The sequence below is a fragment of the Serinus canaria genome, chromosome 3 (genome assembly GCF_022539315.1).
Source record: "Serinus canaria isolate serCan28SL12 chromosome 3, serCan2020, whole genome shotgun sequence".
In the NCBI taxonomy this organism is placed as follows: domain Eukaryota; kingdom Metazoa; phylum Chordata; class Aves; order Passeriformes; family Fringillidae; genus Serinus; species Serinus canaria.
Window position 1 is genome coordinate 11,259,966 of NC_066316.1, and position 20,201 is coordinate 11,280,166.

A 20,201-nucleotide genomic window follows, 5' to 3' on the forward strand; every position below is an offset into this window, starting at 1 on the left:
GTGAGGACTTCCTTCGGGATGCGTGCCTGCCCTTCCACGGAGCGCAGAAAGGGCTCGGACAGCGCTGCTTTCCTCATTGCGTTAAGGCTTTGTTATTAGATTTTACCTCGGCGTCTTGGCAAAACTTTGGGTGCGTGGCGAGGTTGCGATGCGACGCGTCCAGGTGGGCAGGGCAGGAGCACCCACTTTTGCTCGGCGCTGCTCCGGGTCTCCGGGTCTCCTTTCGTCGCCGTGTGCGGCCCCCGGCACGACCCCGCGGCAAAGGGCGTTTCTGTGGCCGGGGACAGCGATCCTCCCTGGGCTGAGCAGTGCGAAAAACCTTTCTCGTTCTTCAGCCTACGCAGCTGAGCAAAGGTTGTGACTTCCCTTCGCACTCTCGGGAATTAGCGCCTCGGCGAATTGCAGCGGTTTTCGTTTAGATTAACGCGAAATGTATAAAAAAAACCCACCCCATTCTCACGCCCACCGCTCGCCCTCTCGCTTTCACGCATCCGCTACCCGCACCCATGATCTCATGCTGCTGAAGGCATGGCACAAGATCTACGGCAGGCTGGGAGCGGGGGAGGGAGGGAGGGAGGAGAGGAGGCCCGGGAGTGTGCGGCTCGCACACCCTGCTGTGCCCAGGTGCGGTACTGCAGGGGCTGCGCCTCCGCGCCCGGCCCCGGGGGGCGCAGGACCCGCCGCGGGGTGATAGGTTAGCCCTTAGAACACCGACCCTTGGCTTCTAAACGTGACATCGGCGCCCATGGCACGCTCGGCTCTGTGTGTGTGTGTCTGTGCGAGGGCGCTGGTGCTGTAGGGTAGCCCTCCGCCCTGTTTTGGGGGTAGGCGTGGGGCGAGCGCCGCGGCGGGGCCCCGCACCCGGGCGGCGATGCGGGAGCTGCCGGCGCCGCCCTGCAGCTGCGGAGGAACGAGGGGGGCTCAGCCCAGAAAGGATTTTTTCCAGCCTTGCCAGCGGCTGCGGTGGGCGGCCGAGGTGCGGTAGTTGAGTAGTGCCGGAGAAAATCCCGGTAACTCTTTGTTCGGCGCCGTGTGTGTAATGACCGGATGATCGCAGCCGGTGCCCGAATAGACGGAGGAAAAGGTCTGATGGGGGAAGTTTAGGCCAATGAAAAGACCCCGAAATCGTTCTCTTTAAGCTGAAAGTGGGTTTTCGAGACACTGGTACCTCTGAACTGTCGGAGGAGGGGAAGTGCTCCTGCCGTGCTGCTGACTCCGCGGCGCGGGTGGGGAGGAGAGGCGTGTGAGAGTGTGAGTGTGTGTGTGTGTGTGTGTGTGTGTGTGTGTGTGTGTCCCCTCCACACCGCCCGAGCCGCGTTCTGGAAGTGCGCGGCTCCCGAAAGGCTGAGGAGAGGCAGCGCGACTGTGTGGGAGCTGAACTCAGCCTCCCTCTTTAACATAGGCTCGTCCTCTGCATTGCATCCAAGCCTCAGCGATTTGCTGTTCGGAGACTGCAGATTTGCATAGCCCTGCTCCTCGCAAGCATGCTTATTTTTATTTTTATTTTTTTTTTCCCAGCTTCTTTCATAAGGGTGCACTATTCTCCCTGAAAACATCCTCGGGTATTACTGTCAATAGCCAGACCACTGAGATTGCCGGAGCAGCCTGATTATTGTCTGGCGGCGTGTGCGAGTGTGTGTGTGTGTTCGCGAGTGTGAGTGTGTGTGCGCGCCGGGAGAGAGCTCGCTCGGTGAGGGCTCACCAGTTTGGAGATGAATGGAGGGAAGAGCAGCAGTTTGATTTTTCTCTGCTTTCCCAGCGCTGGCTGATGGAGTGGCATCCCCTTTTCTCTTTCTTAGCAGAAATGTGGCATGATTGGCTACACTGTGGATTACTGAGGATGGGGGAATGCTTGGCATTCTCGTAGCCCTTGCAACTGTGGAGTATTGTTAATGAGCACCAGCCCCGGGAAAGCTGAAACTAACGATTGTTTGGGCACGGGGCTTTTCCCCACTTCCACCTCTTTGCGAAGGCTCTGAACTGCCTGGATTCTCTGACTATGTCTCGGATTGTTTTGGGTAGAAGAAGACCTGGAGAAAAGGATCCTCATAGGCTTTCCCAAAGGGAAGAGATGGCTCGCCTGGTGCCGTGAGCTGCAGCCAGCGCCGTGTGCGAGTGTGCGAGCGCCTCTGCCCAAAGTTTGCCTCCGTTGCTGTGGCTGCTGCTCCTCCCGAGGACGCCGCGGGCCGGCTCGCCGCGCACCGGAGGATGGGGGGGCTCCTTAGGGGCAGCCCGGAGCCGGGACCCGCCAGCAGCGGCAGCAGCAGCGCCGGCGGCCGCTTGGCCCTGCTCTGGATAGTCCCGCTCACTCTCAGCGGCCTCCTTGGGGTGGCGTGGGGCGCCTCCAGTTTGGGCGCTCACCACATTCACCATTTCCACGGCAGCAGCAAACATCATTCAGTGCCTATCGCTATCTACAGGTCACCGGCTTCCTTGCGAGGCGGACACGGTGGGTTCGGGTGCCGCTCGGTCCCTGCGCGGTCGGGGGCGCGCCGCCCCGCGGGGAGGTCAGACCCCGCGGGCCGGGGCTGCGGCGGGCTCGGGGGGAGCATGAGGAGCACGGCGGAGAAGGAAGGGCTGGGCTGCGGGGCCGGGCCCTCCGGGAGCCCCGCCGGGCGGGGTCCGGGCCCGTCCCGCCGCTCCCGGTGGGGCGGGGGATGCTGCCGGGGCCGCCGGGCATCCCCCGGGGCCGGCGGCGCGTCGGTGCCGTGCGCCCCGCGGGGTCGCTGCGGGGTCCGCGGGCGCGGGGCAGGCGCTGGAGCGGAGGCTTTCCCGCACCCCGCCGCTCCCTGCCCCGCCGCAGCGGGAGCCGCCTGGAAAGCCCAGCCTGGAGGCGCCCGGAGCTGCGGCCCCCGGCTGGGAGCGCCCCGCCTCGTTTCCCCCCCTCCCTCCCTGTCCCCTCCGTGCCCCGGTGCGGGGACCCACGCCCAGGGCAAGCCGCCCCCACGGCGGAGGCAGGGCAGGGCGCCCGGGGACCCTGGCGAGGGGCAGGGAGGGAGCCGGTGCGCTGCTTAAACCGCTGGTGATGATCGCGCTGCTTCCAGTTCATTACCTTGGTCGAAAGTCGATGAACTAAAGCAAAGGTCAGCTCATTATGCTGGGGATCGGGGGAGCGGTGAGCGCTGACACACTGAGGGAGGGAGGCGATGCCCGCTGTAGCGGGCGGCAAAGGGACGGAGATGAAATTCTTTCCAAGTGCAAATACATTTTGCTTAAGAACGACAGTGCTCCGGTAGTTAGTTTCTGAAGTGACAGGAAGCTGCTTCAGTGCCTTTTGGAGAGCCCCCGTGCAGTTCTCTTTCTTTTTGTACGCAGAGTTGCGAGAACCTGCACATCAATACAGGCAGAATAAGTGTGCATTACATACGTTCAGTAGGAGCAAAAGCTGTGAAAGAAAGCGAAACGCCAGGCTGTTTTAAGGATTTAAAGCCTCCCTTTGTCTCCCAGGGAGGAAGAGAAGATAAAGAAACCCCCTTGTTGGTTTCTGATTAGATTATACAGCTTCATTCTTCTTCATTTTCTCGTCTTGCCTTGCTTCATTTGCACGACCATGCGATGTCATTTACAGGCTTTGCAAAGTAAAAACCAGATCTTGTACCTAACCTCCTCTTCTCTGTGCAACATGACCTAGTTGCAGGCACGAGGTAGTTAGGAATTATTGGATTTTTTCCAGTGATTAACAATGCCGGTATTGGTGGAAACGGTAGCATTGTTTACCTAAAAATCCCCACTGTGTGCTAAATACCATTTGATACATAACTGCTAGAAAAGTGCACAGAAACGCCTCTTCTTAAGCGTTTTGTTATTTTTTAAAAACTTATACGACTGGTCTAATTAAAAGCAAAACAATTGAGAAATTCAGGCCACCACTCTTCTCTGTGGTGCACTTGAGGCAGTGCAAGATTGAGAATGCTGCATGTTCTGTAATGTATGTGCTACAGGGGAGAGCTAAAGATTTATGTGTGTGCACACATGTGTCTCTATGCTTATTATTCTCTCAGTTTCTGCCCATATGGGAATATCATGCTTGAAATTCATTTGAGAGAAGGCTAAAAGGATGAGGGGTAAAGAAACATGATTGTAGAGGTACCAGCTATGATTCCTTAGAAAGCATTTTAAAATCACACCTTTTGCCAGTTTTTGAAAACATTGCCTTGGACCCAGTCAAAGGGTGATGTGTAAAAAGGCAGGCTCCTCAGAAGAAATAAGTCTTGTTAAAGAAAATGAAATATGAAGAGGTGGAGCTGCCACTTAAGGACTTCATAGGGAAGCCCAGGAGCCTCTCCAGGAGTTAAGTAGCTGATTTTATGAAAAAAGGAATGTTCTCTGTCATAAGGTGGCATTTCAGGATGTCTGCTTGATAACACAAAGTATCTTTGCTTTCCTGTGTTTGTGAGAAATTCCGCTATCTGACAGCATTCCAAAACATTTGGTTCTTTTCATTCTTTTCATTATTAATTCTTCAGAGAGGTGTTCCCATTTGCTTCTGTAAGCCTGACAGGAGCATTTCTGTCTCAGGCTGAGCAGTGTTGGGCTCACAGTTCCTGTGGAGCCCAACACTGCATCTCCAAGCATCCGTCAGAGGGAACTGGGTGAGGAAGGAGAGAGTGTGTGTGTGTGTGTGTGTGCTTGTTCCTTACCTGCTCTTCTCCAGTGTTCCTGGCCCCTGCTGACTTAGCCAGGTCAGAATTTGCTTCTCAGGCTTGTATCCCTCAAGCTTAGCTCAGTTTTGCAGGTATTTTGTTCTAGTCTAATACGATTGTACATTAAAAAAAATTGCAGTTTTTATGGTGAGATCATGGAAGCTTTTTTTTGTTACTTTGTCAGCTTTTTGTAGCATCACACCTGCTAAAAGTAGAAAAGAGCTTTTAGGACAGGTCAATTAGTCGATCCCAAATGGAAGCATTGCTCTCTAATATGGTGAATTAGAAGTGTGAAAGGAAGGAGGAATGATCACTTTGTTCAGGCACTCAATAAACGTCACCACAGTCCTCAGACATCCACACCCTGGGTTAGCACTGGCTAACTCTGACACCTCCGCCCTCTTGGGTTTAATTTTTTTATCTTTCAGTTTTCCTTGAGCCAACACAATTTCAGCTAGTAGTATAAGCACAGCCAAAAGCCCAGCATGGTTACATTTCTTCAATTTCTTTAAAAAAACCAAACCACAGTCTTGCTGCTAGCAGTCTCATCAGGTAATTTTGCTGGGGTTTTGCTTAGTAGTGTGATCTCATGTGGTTTTAGTGGACAGTATTGTGCCTCACAGAGACATAAACAGAATCCCAACCAAGCAATTAGCTCACCATATTAGACAAAAAGGAGTTCAGCACACAGTCTTTTATTACACTAAAAGTCAAAATTAAACATCTTTCAAGCCTGACCAAATGATCTTTCAATTTTGTTTTCTGACTCTCATTAAACTCAGGTGAAAGATGGGTGAAAGATTTGAAAGTTTAATCACAGGAATGAATAAGAAAATAATTCTGTGGATCATGACATCAAAAATGTAAAAAGAAGTTCTGAGAAGTAAAAGAAAGACAAATGTTCATAAATATAAAACATACACTGCTCAGCCCTCACCAGTGGTCTCTTGTAGCATATGGTTTATTTGATGATTTATATCCTTCTTGATCCATTTAAGAAGGTGGCTATTGCTTTTTTTTATAGCTCTATCTACCATGAAGTCTGGATTTTTGGGGTCTTTTTTAGAGTAGATGGAACAGTTCATGCTCTAGACTACAAAAGCAGGGATGATCCATGGCAAAACCCATAAAAAAGGAAAGATGTTGCAACTTCCTCAGTAACTTTAAATGAAGAAAGGCTGTTTCTTTAAGAATCCAGGGACATGATGGATCATGTGTGAAGGGAAAATTGTGTGTTGAATATGTTAAAAGTGTAGCCATAAGAATGGCTGTCATCATCCTCATTCACTCCTGTCCTCCTGCAAACCCTTCTTTACTGTCTACTCTTTTATGGCTCCCCAATTCACTTACCAAATGGCAAGCACAGTGTGTCCACTTCTGATCTGATTGCTTCTGCTTTCTCTGCTCTCAGGATCTTGTTGAGGCTAAATGCAAACTGATCCTGGTTTTTTTTGTCTTTTTTTTTTTTTTTTTTTTTTTTTTTAATTTATGGGAATAGGAGCCAGGAGGTGAATAATGAAACCTGTATGTTGGCTGTGCATGTGCTTGGAAAGAAAAAGCAGAAGTGGGTAGGGAATAGGGCCACATGCTCACAGGTAGAACAGAAAGAGCTGAGTTCTGTGTGTATTAGACCTGACTGTGACCTGACTTCACCTGGTGCCAAAAGAGTTTTGACTCAATGAGGCTTAGGACCAGCACGTGGGCTGGGTTTAGGAGGGGCAGTTTAGGTTTAGGTTCAGTGGTTTAGCAGAGACAGTCTGAGGTAAGCAGAATGGGGTTCTGGGAGAAGGCTTTGAGAAAGTGGCAGCTTGGGTTGGTGCTAGGGACCTCTGTGGTGGAACAGTAGAGGGATTTAGGAGGCTGAGCTTCAGCAGCCAAGATCCTGAGAGGGAAGAGGGGGTCTGAGGAAAATGAGAGTTTTGAGGAATAAAAGTTGGCAAGTTTTGGAGCTGAGAGCTGAGGATGGTGTGTTACCACAGCACATCCACTCCTCCAGTGTTTCCCATCCAGAGCATGATGTGGCAGCAGGGACACACACACTGAACTCCCACTCCTGAGCTGGGCCAGCTCCTTCCAGGCTCTGTTTCACCGTTGTTGGCAGAGCTCATGGGTGCTGGATTCACCCAAATGATGTTCATCTGGAGAGACTTCTGCAGCAGAACCACCAGCTCACTGGTGATGGAGTACAGAGCAGCCTGGTCAGGCAGCCCTTGCTCAGGGAAGGTGCATGTTGAACTCCACAGGAGTTTTCACCAAATAAGAACTGCAGGACTAGATTGCAGCATGGCAGTGAAATAATTATATCACCATAGTGAAATATATGACCCAGACATCTTTGAAAGATGTCCCTATGATGTATAGAGATTATTTTATTTTTGTAAGAACCCCCTGACTTATAAGTGTAGGTGAAAGTAACTTCATGGCCCTTTACTGTTTGTTTAATAAACTGGACTTGTTACTTTGTTATATAAAGATAACAAACAAAATAATTTAGAGATTAGGGTTAATGAAATGACATTTTTGGTTAAAATGCGCTTAAGTTGCAGGAAAGAGTTATATTTTAATTAAAACATCAAATGTAAATGTTTCCAGATGTTCAAGCATTGTTACTCAGTGTGATGTTAGAGGTAGAGGTGAAAAAGTCTCGTTTTCATCTTATAATTGCCTTTCTTAATGTTATTTCAAACCTGTTTGTAGATCACAATCTTTTTTAATGCCTCCTTTTCATTCACAGATTTTCCTACATTCTGGTTCTGATGCTCTGAGCACTTCTTACACAAAACATTTAGACATTTTCAGGATTTAAGACTGCAAAGCATAGTAGCTTTCTCAACGTCTTTAAATTATACAAATTTTATATCCCCTTTCAAAATTTCCAATATGCTCCATCAGTTATTATCCCCATCAGCTGCCAAAGTATTAACATCAGTTGGAATGGAGTGAATAACAAAGCAATTTCAGTCAGCCTAGTGGTTAATTGGCTGTGCAGTTGGATATGCATATTAGCAAGTGGGGTTTCTATATTATTATTTCTGTCAGTATGGCTTGTCAAGGAGGCACCCAGGCTTCAGCAGGATTGAGGACAGTCTGCAGCACTGTAATCAAAAGTGGAATGTTGCCCATGGATTTGTGATAAGCATCTTTATACAAGTCCCACTGCCTTGGTACATGCATAGCTATTGATTGACTGGGGTGCCTTTACAAGACCTAAATAAATAACAATGCTGTTGTCACTTATCAGCAACACCACTTTTGCCTCAGCCTGTGGTAACCATGTTTTTTAGATTTAAAGCATTTCTATTGTCTTTTAATCGAATACTCTTTGAAATAAGTTATCAGAAGAAATTAATTTAGCATTCAATGCAGCGCACTTCCCGCTGTTTCTAATTTTCAAAGATGGATTTTTTTCTGATAGTGAAAAGTTGACTTGGCTTTAAGGGAAATTTCCTTCGCTCTCTTCATTTTACTGCAAGGGAGATCTCTGTAGATGAAACTACTCTGCCCAGTGTGATTTAAACACAACCAATTCTGCAGTTCTAATATTTCCTCCCCTTTCTCACCCAGATGGTCATTACCATGGTAAACCAAGCTTGACCATTGGGATTTCAAGGGATCACTTGGTTTAGTTCACTGAAGTTTATCTTTTGTCTTTCCTTGGTCAAAGTTTGCAGTAGTCCTTAACCTTTCTGAGCAATCAAGATGACATTGGTGACCTCTTTCTTGTCTTTCCCCAGACTCAGTTAATTTATCTCCCTGTGATTAAGTTTGATGTCCCCATGCCTATCACAGTATCTGTAATGCATTTTTCTAAGCTAACAACTTCCTTTCTAGTTTGTAAACACAGTGTAGGCAGAGCTGATAGATCTTGCTGTGATAATAAGCTGAATTGTGAGTGTAGCTGTGATTATGAAGATAATGGAATAGTCTAATTTGATGAAAGAAAGTTTATTATATATAAAAACAGTGTTCTCTACAATTAAAAGTAACAAAAATAGAGGGGTCATGTACTTACCATCATTTAGATATTATATTCCTTCTGAATAGATATGTAGATGTCTGGAAGGGTCTTCCCTGACTCTTTGTCATGACTTTATATGCATTTGTTCACAGGCACGTGCATGCTCTTACATATCATGGCTGTTCTGTGATAATGAGAAAATAGTCCATAGTGGTGAGTTGAAAAAGAGAGAGTTTGTCTAAGAGTTGAAAATGTTAAAAAAAACTACTCAGTGACAATAGTCACTAACCACAGGTGAAACTGGTCAGAATAATATAAGTAATTATTCCTTTCCCCCTTAATTGAGTGAAAAAATGAGCCAGTGAAATAAAGTGGGAAAGGAGGAGGGAAGAAAAAGTGGATGTCACTGCTGGATGTCATTCTACAGGACTGGGATAAGTTGGTAGGGAGGGTGCCATGCTTTGAAGCAGTCATCAGCTCTGACCCATGATTGTTGAATCACTTTAGAAAAATAATTCTGAATTTCTGAAAGCACTGAAATGGTCAAATCCACCAAAACAGCCCAGATTAAGAGTATGACTGGCTCATGCACTATGGGTGGCCTAAGAATTTAAAAAAATTTTTTTCTAGGGCTTGGTAAGTGTGTATATACAATAAGTACATGATATCTGGGATCTTGAATCCCAGAAGTCCAGACAAGGCTGGAGATGAGGCAGGGTTTACCTGGAGGGGTGAGGAATATACATAGACTTTTTTTTTTGTGTGTTTTTTTTTGTTTGTTTGTTTGTTCCACATATTTGAACTGTAAATGGCATAAGGACAAGTTTTCCTTTAGGATCCATAGCTAGGTATGTCCTGAAGAGCTTGCTGTTCAAACATGGAGAGACAGAGGCTCAGCAACAGAAGATTTGCTCAGATCCTTCTGGTGTTCGAGGGCCTTAGCAGGACCTTGGACAAGTCCAAAATGTTCAAAGTGTTCACTCTTTCTTTAGCTCTCTTTTACTGCAGCTGTACATGCAAAGAAATGCCAACAAGCTTCTAAAGCAAGTTGGCTGCTTTCTAAATGTGTTCTTTTATCCCTGCATATCAGCAACTGAGTTAGGACTTCTCTAATTTACTTAATTAATTCAGCTCATCTGCATTTGTAAAATAATGAAGAACAGAGAATGACTAGACTTGGAGAAATTTCAAAAAACCATGAGAAAGTTTCTCTACCTTGAAGAAGAATCAGATATAGTCTTAATCCATGTTTGCATTTTTGAATCACTGCAGTTGGTTGTGTTTCTCAGGGCTAGCAGCTCTAGAGCCCTGCAAGTAGGTGGAGAGATGGGGACAAATTCCTGACTGACCAGTGGAGATGAAAGAACTGAGTGCTACAAAAGGCACTGTTTCTAATTGTTAACTCAAGCCTGGTTTGATTTTATTGAGGTCAAGCCTAAAATTTCCCCTTCATGACCTGATTTGTTTTGCCTCTGTCAGACAGGATGTGTCTCAAGTGCACAGCCTTTCTGTCCTGGTCCCCCTCCCTGAAACAATGCTGCCTAAACCATGAACAAAATATTGCAAATAATAACGCAAACACATGTATCTTTGAAATTTTTTGATGCAGTGAGTGGATGTGCTCACTTTATTTCACATGACAAGAATGATGAGGGAGCTTTCAGTGAATATAATGAATTGCCATATTTATGGAAAACATATGAGCATGAATTGAATCATGCCGTTATTTTGGGTTTGGATAGTCAGTGCCCACAGAGAGGAGTTTGGAAGTTGTGACAAAACAACAGATGTGAGATTAGCCCCTTTGGCTGTGTCTAAATGGATGCATCCTAAAATCCTGGTGTCCCAGTTGGTCAGAACATTCTGTGGCCCTCATCCAAGCCCCATCTTTCCACTCATCCTCTTCTCAGGCTGGTTTGTGTTTGTAGTTTGTCTTGCTGTGGATTTTAAATCTGCCTGGGGCGTGTACCCCAAGCCTGGCATTCAGAGCAGCTCTCAAATACTGTTGATTACTCAAAAAAAAAAAAAAAAAAGAAGAAGTGCTGTGGATGTCCTCTTTGTAAATAACCTGTTATCTCGAGTGAGGCTGAATAGAACATTAGATGGGCAAGTGAAGGTGAGGGTGAAGAACACAGTTATTTTATTGCTTGAAAGTTTTTCCAAGCAACTTTTTTTTTCTTGGAAATTCTACTGAATTTGGGGGAGTGTAACTGCTCACATTATACCTCCTCTATTAGAAGACTTTATTTTTCAAGGCCTGTGTCTAGAAAACTTGCAATAGGGTGGTGTTAGAAATTGTTGGCTAGGAGGTGTTATGTGTGAGGGTACATAGGCCAAATGATCATTTTGCCTGTGCTGACTTCTAATAGGAAGCCAGTCAAAGAATAAGATAGAAGCCAGAACTAATTCTGTAATGATGCTTTTTAACTTTTGTTGCATTTTCTCACATTAGCTCTTGAAGCTTCTTTCCACCACTCAGCACAATTTGACAGCTTTAGCTGTTGTCTGACATGAGTGTAGTAAAATACACTGTATGGCATTTAGAGGGAGAGCTTGGTGAAGAAAGAATAGTAGCAACATTATTTCACAGCAACAACAACAAAAACAAACATCTCATTTTGAAATGTTTGACTTTCTTACTGTGCAAAACATTGCAAAACTGCAGTTAAGCATGCAGATAAGAGGAGTTATTGGTCTGCTAAGAAGGACAGACATAAATGCCTAACCCAGACATCTAAATTGTCAGAAGTAGCTGGCAGTGGTTTTGGCTGTCGTATGATTATCTAAATGAAAGTGCAGCTCCCACAGAAGTGTGCAGAAGCTTAGCTTCAAAGAGCCTGAGGTCAGCAAAGGCAAATAATTAAACTGGGGAAAACATGTGATGGATCTTCTACATATCAACAGAGGCAGCTATTGACGCTGATATAAATCACAAGTGACTCACCTCAAGATGCCTGAGATCCTATTTGTTCTTGTAGGATAACATTTCCTTCCCAGGGAACTTACAGACTTTGGAAAGGTGGTTTCAGTGAAATCACTGTATCCTGTGTTGGTTTTGCTGGCATTTGAGATAGGGATGAATGTCAGTGTTTCTGTACAAGGTTACTGCTGGAGATGTGAGAAAGACTTATGCTAAGCTGGTCATAGCAACAGTGGTGTGAGTAAATAAACAGGCAGGGATTTTGCAGAAACTTTTTGTTTGTTTCAAGTCATTAACTTGAGCTCAGCTGGCTATTTGATAATCACTCTCTTCCTTATTTCATTTTTCCAAATGTAATTAATTGAAAGGGGAAAAAAACTGAAAGATGTATGTAATCTAGGAATAAATTTACATGTGCATACAGTGTGTGGTGGTTCTTTTGTCTTCTGTAGATGTCAGTTAATTGACAAAGTACAGTTTGGAGAAAAAAAGAAGATCAGAGGGAGAAAATGAGCAGTTCTTATGGCTAAATGAGACTTAGTGTAAATGAGTTCAAGGTTGCTAAAACCCCTCTGTTTTTGTCCCGTGGAAAAGTAGCACATGCATTAACCCTTGTGCTGCTTATGCACTGGTGTCTCTCCAGAGCTGCTGCCTGTCTTGGCACAGGCTTGTCTGGAATTCCTGTGTCACAGAGAGGAGCTGAGACACACTGAATCAGCTTTGCTTCCATCTCCTTCCAAATGACTCAAAGAAATCACACACTGGCCAGACTGGCCACCTGAAAATTCCGTGTCCCTTGAGCACTTGCCCGTGGTGTGAGAGCCAGAGCTGGGGCATGGCCAGGGTGTGTAACACCCTGTTCTCCACTGGCACAGCTCAGAGCAGATCCCATGCTGGCTCAGCATATGCCAGGTTCAGTCATCCCTCTGGGAGCCATTCCTTGGGCAGGGCTCTTCCCAGTGCTGCGTGTCAAACCAAGACCAGCACAGCACAGCTTAGGGGTTATTGTGCTCTGCCTTTGCTTGTGCTTGCTGATGAGCAGCCATGTGGTTATTCCCAGGAATACACACAGCTTTGCCTACCTAAGTGTGAAAAGCATCTTTCCACAAGTCACACAGCAGCCTGGAATGGGAAAAGGAGTTCAAGACTTGAGTTCTGTGTTGCTGTCTCATTGCAATGTGTTGTGCCAATGCTGAGATCCCGGAGCATTTAAACGATTACTGAACAAATAGCACTCTTCCTTCCTTTGCTGTGCAGGTCACACTGTGGAATTCACACGACTGACATGTAGGAAAAAAACCCAAAACAGAAAAAGGGGTATGTAAAGACATGGGAGAGGGCAGGAAGAAAAGGAAAGTGAGTTGAGCAGACAGCATACCTTTGTTTAAGATAAACAGACATATTTTCTCCCTCTGAAAATTTCTGTGCTTCCTTCAGCCCCTCCCCACGGAGTAACTCCACAGTTATCTGGTTTGATTTTTATAGAGCTACTGTAATTATTTTAGATGTAGAAAAGGGCTAAAATATGGAACTTTGTGTGTGCCAGCACACCAAACATTGAGCTCTCAGGCCCTCAAAGGTGAGCTTTGCCTGTCTTTTGGTATAAGTCAAATCTTTCCAAACTCCCCATCATTGCTTACATTTTTGTGTCCATAAGAGGGGCAGTTCTTTTAAATATTGTTTCCTGCTTGTCTTGTAATCCCCGTTGCTCCTGGTATCTGATGTCTATTATGTGAGAAGGGCAGTCATAATGCATTGAGTCGTGGTTTGAACTGGTGGCTTCACCTCGTGTCATTTTGTTTTACAGACACAGTTTGCCATTTAAATGTTCCCTCTCCATGTAATTGCTCTGGATGTTTGAATGTTGGCATCAGTAGGGAAAGTATTTTCTCTCCATTCCATGAGTGAATGTGAATGAGGTGAGGATTTAATTCAATGAAGACAGCTTTGTTGAAAAGGATTGCTTTCATTTACTGTAGGACTATTTGCATAATTAGCAGTTCATCAGAATGATTTCACAGGCCATTTTTTGTGACAATGACCGGGGCAAGTCTTTCTAGACCGCTGTGAGACTGTCTGATTTACCATGTGCAAAACCCACAGATATGAAGAACCAGCAATCACAGAGAGAAGGTCAGCAGTAGCTCTCTTTCATATTTTTTTTAATAATATATCATGTAACATGTCTTTTATTTCTTATCTTAGTGGATGTTACAGTTTTTAATATTTGTATTATGGTGGCATCCAGAAATTTCAGTCAGAGGTTATGTGCCTATTGTGCTAAGCAGATGGATTGAATAGAAAAAGACAAGAAAGCTGAGGAAATAATCACTCTACTGCTGACAGTACTCTCCAGGGTAAGTTTCAAAATAGCTCAAGAGCTGTATAAAATTAATAAGCTGCTCCCCATGTACTGAAATCCTCTTTCGTGTTACACTGGCACGAGAGATCTCTGCAGAGAGGAGGGGCTGCAAATAAGATTTGCAAGAGGATGGGCCTGAAGACTGTCCCTAGAAGTCCAGACTTTACTGAATACACACTAACAATATGCATCAAAGTGTTCTGGATGGAACTTGTCCACTACAAATCTCTGCATTGGTGACGTCTGTCTAGCCCCTCAGAGCAAGGTTTATTGGGCATAAAATTCATATTAGTGTCCTTTTGTTTCTTTGGCAACTTTATAACTTTCTTCACTCATAGCAGGAAGAGATGGAAAATCAGGGAGCATTACTCTTATCTAGTAGAAATGTAATGTTAATGAGATATTTTAGTAGATCTTGGAGGTATTTGTATTCTCTGATGTAGACAGATGTTTTCTCAGGCTTTAGATTTGCAGTGTGGTGTTAAGTTTTTTATTTTGTTGAGGCACTTTTAAAACGTTATTTTTTTCATACAGTATAGATTCAGTGCATATATGCAGCAGAAAAACTAAAAATAAAGATGTAGCATTAAATCATAATTAGAAAAAAACCCCAACCCTGTTGCCTGTCATGCAGAAAACCCTGACATAATAAATGCCACCATCACATTTTACTGCTATCACAAATAATTATTCAGCACATGTCCATAGGCTCAATTTATTGTATCATATTCACTAAAATGTGTTTATGAAACGATCCTTCAGCACACACACACATATTATCAAATCTTAGATCCCTTGATAAATGGCACAGACCATTTTTTGCTACGTGGCACAGTCTGTCATACCTCTAATCCAATTTTGAAATAAAGGTATTCTTAGATCTTCTTCTAATAAGGCTATTTGTCTTGCCACAGTTATTCCTCCTTTGCTTATTTTCTTATGGAATGGATTAAGATTTAATAATGATGTATTTCTTAATAAACAGAGCTAGAGGACAGCTTATTCCATTACCTTAGATACACCCTAGTTACATCTTCATTGGAGCCCATTAAATGTTCTTGGATAGTACTTAGAAATATGTAAAATGTTTCTTGGTTTTGATTTCAGCAGAGACACCAATCCAAATGTTCTGAGTTATGTTGCATAATTGTCAAGGAGTTAAATATGCACAATGGAGATATAATAGTCAAAATGGATTGGCAGATATCTAATATTTATATATAACCCTGTTAAAGAAGCCAGGATGTATTGCCATGTTCAGCCATTCTATCTTAATCTAAATCATGGCCTCTGTGTTTTCTTTTGCAGTCAGCCAGTCTGCCAAAGACCCTTTAGAACATTTACCCTGCAGCTTTGCAATTTTAATTATCTGATAAAGTGTATAAAATTGTGGTATGGGAAAAAACACTTGCAATTTCTCAGTAAGTTCCTATCTTACTAGTAGTTTTCCAGGAAATGGAATCCAAGATTGCAACAGATTTGAGAGAAGGGACCTCTCCAGTTCCCTGCTTGTCCTTTGCATTTCAAATTTGGGTCTTTAGGTAGTGTCACCACTGACACTCAGTGTCCTGATTCAGATTGTTGTGTTTTGGCCAGTAAATTTGTTTTAGGTCTAATTTCAATACCCACAGACTGTGGCAGGTTCACTGGTGCACAATATTATGCACAATAAATTCTCTCTGACATCATTCCTAGGATACTCTGAAAATAAAAAATTAAATATGAGTAAACTTTACTGTTTAGTGTAAAAAGTGTGAAGTATGAAGTTTCTGCATCCTGTGAGAAGTTTCTGCACCCTGTGCTCACAGTGATTGAATGAGCCTTGTCCTCTGCAGCTCAAGGTGCTGCCAAGCCAGGGTTTCCAGGTCTTTTCATCAGGCCTGGCCCTGAGGTGTGTCTGTCCCAGAGATGCAGAGGATGCTGCTGACTGTGGTCACAGACACCCAGGGCAGATCCCTTCCTGACAGAGACAGTTGGAAGGTGTATTTTGCAGTGTTTCATTGGCACACCTTCCAGGCAGGTTTCCAGTTAGGTTTGGTTCTACATCGCTTTTTAAAGCATTTGTGCTGGCAGATCTGTTGGAGAAGCAAGACTCTTCAAATGTTAGTGAGAGTTATCTAAACAAAGGTGTGATTGCACCAGTGGATAAATCTTTCTCTTCATTGCTACGGACTCCAGAACCAGGAGAACATTTCTGGTGTGTCAGTGAGCTGCAGCTCTCCTTCCAGCCTGGCCAGCTGGGGAGGGAAGCTAATGCCTCACAAGATATGGGCAGTCCTGTTTAATTTAAGAGAGGAGACAAAGGGCCTTCACTGCTGCTTGTTTTATGTTCCTGGGAATCTCATGCAGCCATAGAATCTTTAGTGGATAAAAATTGTATAGGGTAAACACTATTGCCCAGACAGGCAAATGAATTATCCCTGATGTGAAAGCTACACATGCTGAAATATTATCCAGGTATTTTAGCAATTTAAAGGATGTCATTTTATATGCTGGGTATTTCTTAAATGTTCCATTAATTTAAGAACTCTTAATATAAATGCTAATTTAATTAAAATGTCTTTGTATTTTAAATATAAATGAAAACAACAGGCTAAAGCCTTGTTGAAAGTTAGCACGGGCCTCTACTTATGCATAATTTTTGTTATCTTCTGCAGCACTGTCTTTGGTTTTTTTTCTTTACATGAACAATATGCACAACCATTTCCATCTCTTCTTTTAAAATTTCTTACAACAGAGTATTTTTGACAAGCCACTTTTGCTTTCAGAATTAAAACTTCCCCCACAAATGGTTAGTAAGAATAACAAAACACTGTGTTTTAACTTTGTAGGCATGATGCTGATACCAGTTGGCATTTAGCTGTCCCATATACTAATTCATGCATGTGAAACAAAATGATTATACTTAGAATTTTGGTCTTTTATCCATTCCCTATCAGAGAAGATGACTTTAAATGAAAAACTGTGATAATTTTTGTTTTCCTTTTACCAATAATTCTTTATTGAAAGAAGAAAGTAATGCTTCGCCTCCTATGTAAATATGCCTTTCTGAAAATACACCTACATAAGGGCCAAATCAGTCATTTTCAGGCGTGGTAAATATAATAAGTTGGGAGCCTTGAGGGAGAGCAGAGTCTGCAGGAGAGGCAGCCTATCCATGGGGTTGTGTGGATGTAGCAGATACCCCAGTTTCACCACCAACAATACCATTCCCTTCTTAAGATGGTTGTGTTGTAAACTTTCAGCTGTTTTCACCTGTTTTTCCATCTTTGGAAACCTGTGCTGGATTCAAAATTATGGGCTTTTTGAAGGAGTCTGGTCTTCAGTCCTGCCCATATATATGGATGTGTTTCTGTGTGTACATTTTCCTTTTAATAAGAATTGTGTCATGATTCAAACCCAGGCACCAAGCCAGGCCCACCCTCAGTCACTCACTCACTGCCAGTGCCATGGGGGAGAGAATCAGCAGAGTTAAAGTGGCAAAATTCATTGTTTGAGATAAAGATGGGAGATAAAGGAAGTAAGGCAAAAGTCATGTAAGCAAGCAAAGCAATCCATGGACTTTGTCCACCCTCTCCCATGTGCAGACAGGGCTCAGCCATCCCCAGGACAGCAGGGCTCCATCACATGTCAAAGTGTCTTGGGAAGATGAACACCCTCTCTCCAAATGTGCCTCTCTTCTTCCTTCCTCCCCCAGTTTCATATGCTGAGTGTGATGCCCCAGGGCATGGAATGTCCTTCTGGAGATTCAGCTGTCCCAGCTGTGTCCCCTCCCAGCTCCTGGTGCACTCCACTGCTCGCTGGTGGGGTGGGATGAGCAGCAGAAAAGGCCTCAATTCCATGTTAGCCCTGCTCAGAAATGGCCAAAACACCCCTGGATTACCAACACCCTTGCCAGCACAAATCCAAACCACAGCCCCATAGTGAGTACTAGGAAGAATTTGGACTCCATTCCAGCCAACATCAACACACACTGCAAGCACTAAGACAATAACACATTATTAAGATAACTAAGGTAGAAATTTCACTGAACTGTTTAATGAGCCAGATTCTGATCTCCTGTATCCTTATCAATTAGACTTTATTCACCTGTGTCTTCTTTCAAAAGCTGCCTTTGTACATAAAGGTGTGATTTCAGCTTTCTGTGTGTCCCAAGCAATTGTATGACTGTGTTCCCATGGAGTATTTGACCAGGGCAGGAGTGGGGAGTTAGTTTTTATGCCAATTGTTTTCATGCTCCCTATTGGTAAACTAAAAATTCCTCTCTGCCTCCTGTAGAGCTGGTAACAATCTTGAGTAAAACATTTCATGAATGAAAGGATAAGGAATAATATTCTGTAATTATTATTTAAAAAGGGATTTACATGTATTGTCCTTAGGTCAGGCATTTGCAACAGTGTCATCCACTGCTTTAAAAGATGGTTAAGCCAAAGGGTCAGCAACAGCATCAGGATATTATTTCTTCAGGGATTTTAATGTCTTGTTTGACATTTCTAATTGTAGCAAGCTTTTTTTTTTTTTTTCTTTTCCTCTAACAGTAGAATATAGTAAAACATGACTCTGGTTAGTCCTGTTTGATCTCTCATATTTTAGGCATCTGTGGTGGGAATGATGAAGTAGCTGCTGTGTTTATATCATTCCCATTGATACATAAGCATGTTTGGGAAGACAGGCTGAGTTTAGATCCAGATCTCCTATGGCTGAATTGACTAGAAGGAAACCTGGAATTGCAGCATGGGTTCAGAGCAATAATAACAAATAATTACTGTTTCCAGAGGGGAGACAAAGGTTTATAATTTCACATGTGCTATTAGTGCACACACTACTGTTGCCATGTGTACTGTGTTAAGAAGGATCTTTTCCCTCCTCTAGCTTGGGAGATTTCTAAGTCCCTGTGTAACCTAAAAAATCATTTTAGCTTTTTTCTACTTCATGTTCACAATCAAATTCTCTTGTAATGGGTGTTTAAGTGTCCATAGAAGACTCATAGCCCTGATATTCATTTAGCAGAAGAAACATGAAAGTGTCACCTGTGTACGTTGTTAAAGGCTCGTTTCCATTCGAGGGTCAGAAAAAATGATTTTTCCACAGCAGATAGGAGAGAAGGTGCTGTTTCCAGGTTCCATAATCAAGACAAATACAACTGCCTGTTGCCATGCACCATATATTTTCCACATTATAGTAATGGATGCTCTGCTGCCACCTGCTATGTCAGGACTTCCAGCTAATTGGAATAAGTTATGTGTGTTCCAGTTACACTTACGGTCTATAAAAGGCTGCTTTGTCCTAAACTAGATAATAATTTTTGATGGATTTCCTTATGGCAGCAGATATTGCTGTACTCTGGTGAGAACCATTGTTTTTCATAAACACAGGTGTTTTCTGCACATATTAAGGCTTTAAAGAGGATTCTTTCTTCCTGAGCTTATGCTAAGGTGCATGTGGTATTCAGTGAGATGGTACAACCTAGTAAATCCTGAAAGGGACATGAATAGATGGGGCTAAGACTGCTCCATCCACTCATGGCTGCTGCCTGAAAAACTGCTAAGTGCCCTGCTGCTGCTTCAGCCTCAGATCTTTGATAGTTTCATCAAAAGCTGTTACGTCCTTCAGTCCCTGGAGAAGGGTTCAGGCCATATGAACCAGAGGTGAGATAACTGCAGGGCTAAGAAGCTCCCCTGAGTGTGCCAGGTGTACCCTGTACAGTACAGTCCACTTGACCTGTTGGGAACGTGGCAGATCCTCTTCTGCCTCAGCTTCACCCAGACAGGTGGGAATTGTCCCCAGGATCTTATAAAATGTGTGACATTCCTCCTGTGTTTTCTCTGAATTTCACTGCATTGTTTTTTTTCACTGCAGTTGCAATCTCATCATCTCTTGGCAGGTGCAATCTTGTCTCAAGGTATAAGTGGGACATCAAAAATCATAAATGTGGTACTTTTTAGGTGAGATTAATTTTTGGAATATAAATCTTACTGGAATTGGTACTTGATGGTTGCAATCCAAGTCTACACTCATATAAAAAGAGCTGGATCTGTATGATTACCAGAGCACAGTATGTACAAGTTTTAAAATAAATTTTCCTATAGTAAGTGATTTATTACTTTTGAAAGAGACCAGATCCCTGTGCTTTAATGATCCCTTAATACTCAGGGTTGCAGATTTGGCATGACAGAGTGACAAAGGGGATTAATTGTAAGTGATCCCTTTTTGCTCCTGTGCTCAGTCTGGAGAGCAGGTATTTCAGCTCCATCAGGCAGCCTTACCTCTTCAGAGAGGAGAAATTCTTGGTTTTTCCTCTCAGATGCCTCATTTGAT

General features: G+C 43.8%; 1 protein-coding gene across 13 annotated transcripts in view; it reads left to right on the top strand.

The window, feature by feature from the left end:
* The window catches only part of NRXN1 (neurexin 1), a 668,036-nt gene that overhangs the window by 397,640 nt on the left and 250,195 nt on the right, over positions 1 to 20,201 (top strand). For 2 of the 13 annotated variants that reach the window (XM_030236516.2, XM_030236517.2), the window contains exon 1: positions 1,357 to 2,449. The exons of 9 other annotated variants lie outside the window; for them this stretch is intronic. In XM_030236516.2, the coding sequence (XP_030092376.1) occupies positions 2,209 to 2,449 (241 nt within the window). In that variant the 5' untranslated portion in view covers positions 1,357 to 2,208. Of the gene's footprint in view, positions 1 to 1,354; positions 2,450 to 20,201 lie in introns of those variants that run through there. 2 more of the 13 variants (XM_030236518.2, XM_030236519.2) reach the window with 2 other exon arrangements.